The 1588-nt window shown below is 63.1% G+C and overlaps 1 protein-coding gene across 1 annotated transcript in view; it reads left to right on the top strand.

The window, feature by feature from the left end:
* Dhx34 (DExH-box helicase 34) overlaps positions 1 to 1588 on the top strand; it is a 7337-nt gene that overhangs the window by 3008 nt on the left and 2741 nt on the right. Inside the window, exons 3-5 of the mRNA XM_019210051.1 lie at positions 285 to 539; positions 1004 to 1106; positions 1488 to 1585. Coding sequence (XP_019065596.1) covers positions 285 to 539; positions 1004 to 1106; positions 1488 to 1585 — 456 coding nt within the window. The remainder of the gene's footprint in view (positions 1 to 284; positions 540 to 1003; positions 1107 to 1487; positions 1586 to 1588) is intronic.

The following is a 1588-nucleotide window of genomic DNA, read 5'->3' on the forward strand; positions in this document are numbered from 1 at the left end:
TTTTTTTTTTTTTTTTTTTTTTTGGTACCAGGGATTGAACTTGCACTTGCAAGGCAGGTGGTGGAACCACTGAGCTAAATCCCCGGTCCTTGGCACCCACATTTAAAAAAATTGCCAGTGTTACAAAGCCTTGCTGCCTGTCCCTTCGTCTCCTCCTGCATCCTGCGCTTGGAGAGTGCCATGTGTCGCTGATGGCTGTGTCGCCTCCTGCCCTCTGAGGTCTACACGCTGTTGGTCTGTGCCGGATTGACAGCTGTGTCCTGCCCGGGGCTGTCTTGTCACAGGTCATTTACCAGCCACAGGAGGCCGAGCAGACAGCCTCCAAGTCCGAGAAGCTGGACCCGCGGCCTTTCCTGAGGGTGCTGGAGGCCATCGACAATAAGTACCCACCCGAGGAGCGTGGGGACCTCCTGGTCTTCCTCAGCGGCATGGCGGAGATCAGCGCCGTGCTGGAGGCCGCCCAGCCCTATGCCAGCCACACGCAGCGCTGGGTGGTGCTGCCGCTGCACAGCGCTCTCTCCATGGCCGAGCAGGACAAGGTATCCCGAGAGGCGGGGTGGGCAGGGCCTCCGTCGGCCAGGGAGCTGGGGTCAGGGGCCGCTCTGCGTCCGTCCAGGGCGATTCAAGGGTGGGGAGTGGTGGTGTGGCGCCTGGGCTCTGTGCCAGGGGCGCTGGGAGCCACGGGAGGGCTCCGCGCAAGGCATTTTTGTGCCAGGTGTGCTTTGGCTGCCTGCCAGGTGAGGGCTGGGGCCGAGGATTTGAGGCCAGAGGCTGGTGGGGAGGCTGGTGCAGGATCAGAGTGGGAAAGGCGAGGCCTAGGCCAGGCGGGCTGGGGCGTGGGACAGGTAGGAGATGCTCGGGGCCTATAGGGAGGCCGGGCCTGGGTAGCCGGGGCTCTTTAGGGGATGGTGCAGCAGAGGATGCTGAGGGCAGGGGCAGAGGTGTGAGGGCCCCGACAGGGAGCCGGGGCTGTTAGTCCCTGTGCCTTCTCCTCCCTCCCCAGGTGTTCGACGTGGCACCCCCCGGAGTCCGGAAGTGTATCCTCTCCACCAACATCGCAGAGACCTCGGTCACCATTGATGGGATCCGCTTTGTTGTGGACTCCGGTGAGGGCTGTCCCTGCGTGAGCGCCTGGACGTTGGCAGCTCCTTGCTGCTTTTTTTTTTTGCTTTTTTGCCTGGGGTGGTGGTGACAGCAGAAACCCTGGAACCTCCTGTTCCGAGGCGAAGTGTTTACGGGGCCACCTGTTAAGCCCCTCATTCCCTGTTGGAAGCTGTGTCCCGTTTTCGCAGGTGCTGAGACCTGAGAAGGCTGGTCCTTTGCTCCTGACCCTGGCCTGCCCGGCCCAGGGTGTCAGGTGACTGAGCCTCCATGTAGCAGACCTGGGAAAATGAGTGAAGGGCCGTGGCCCTCAAAGACTGCAGGCCGGGACGCGAGGGCGAGAGGCAAGGGCCGGGTCCCACTGTGCCGTCCACCCCGTCCCACAGGGAAGGTGAAGGAGATGAGCTACGACCCGCAGGCCAAGCTGCAGCGGCTGCAGGAGTTCTGGATCAGCCGGGCCAGCGCCGAGCAGCGCAAGGGCCGGGCG

The sequence above is a fragment of the Fukomys damarensis genome, unplaced genomic scaffold (genome assembly GCF_012274545.1).
Source record: "Fukomys damarensis isolate Sample0158 unplaced genomic scaffold, DMR_v1.0_HiC HiC_scaffold_19, whole genome shotgun sequence".
In the NCBI taxonomy this organism is placed as follows: domain Eukaryota; kingdom Metazoa; phylum Chordata; class Mammalia; order Rodentia; family Bathyergidae; genus Fukomys; species Fukomys damarensis.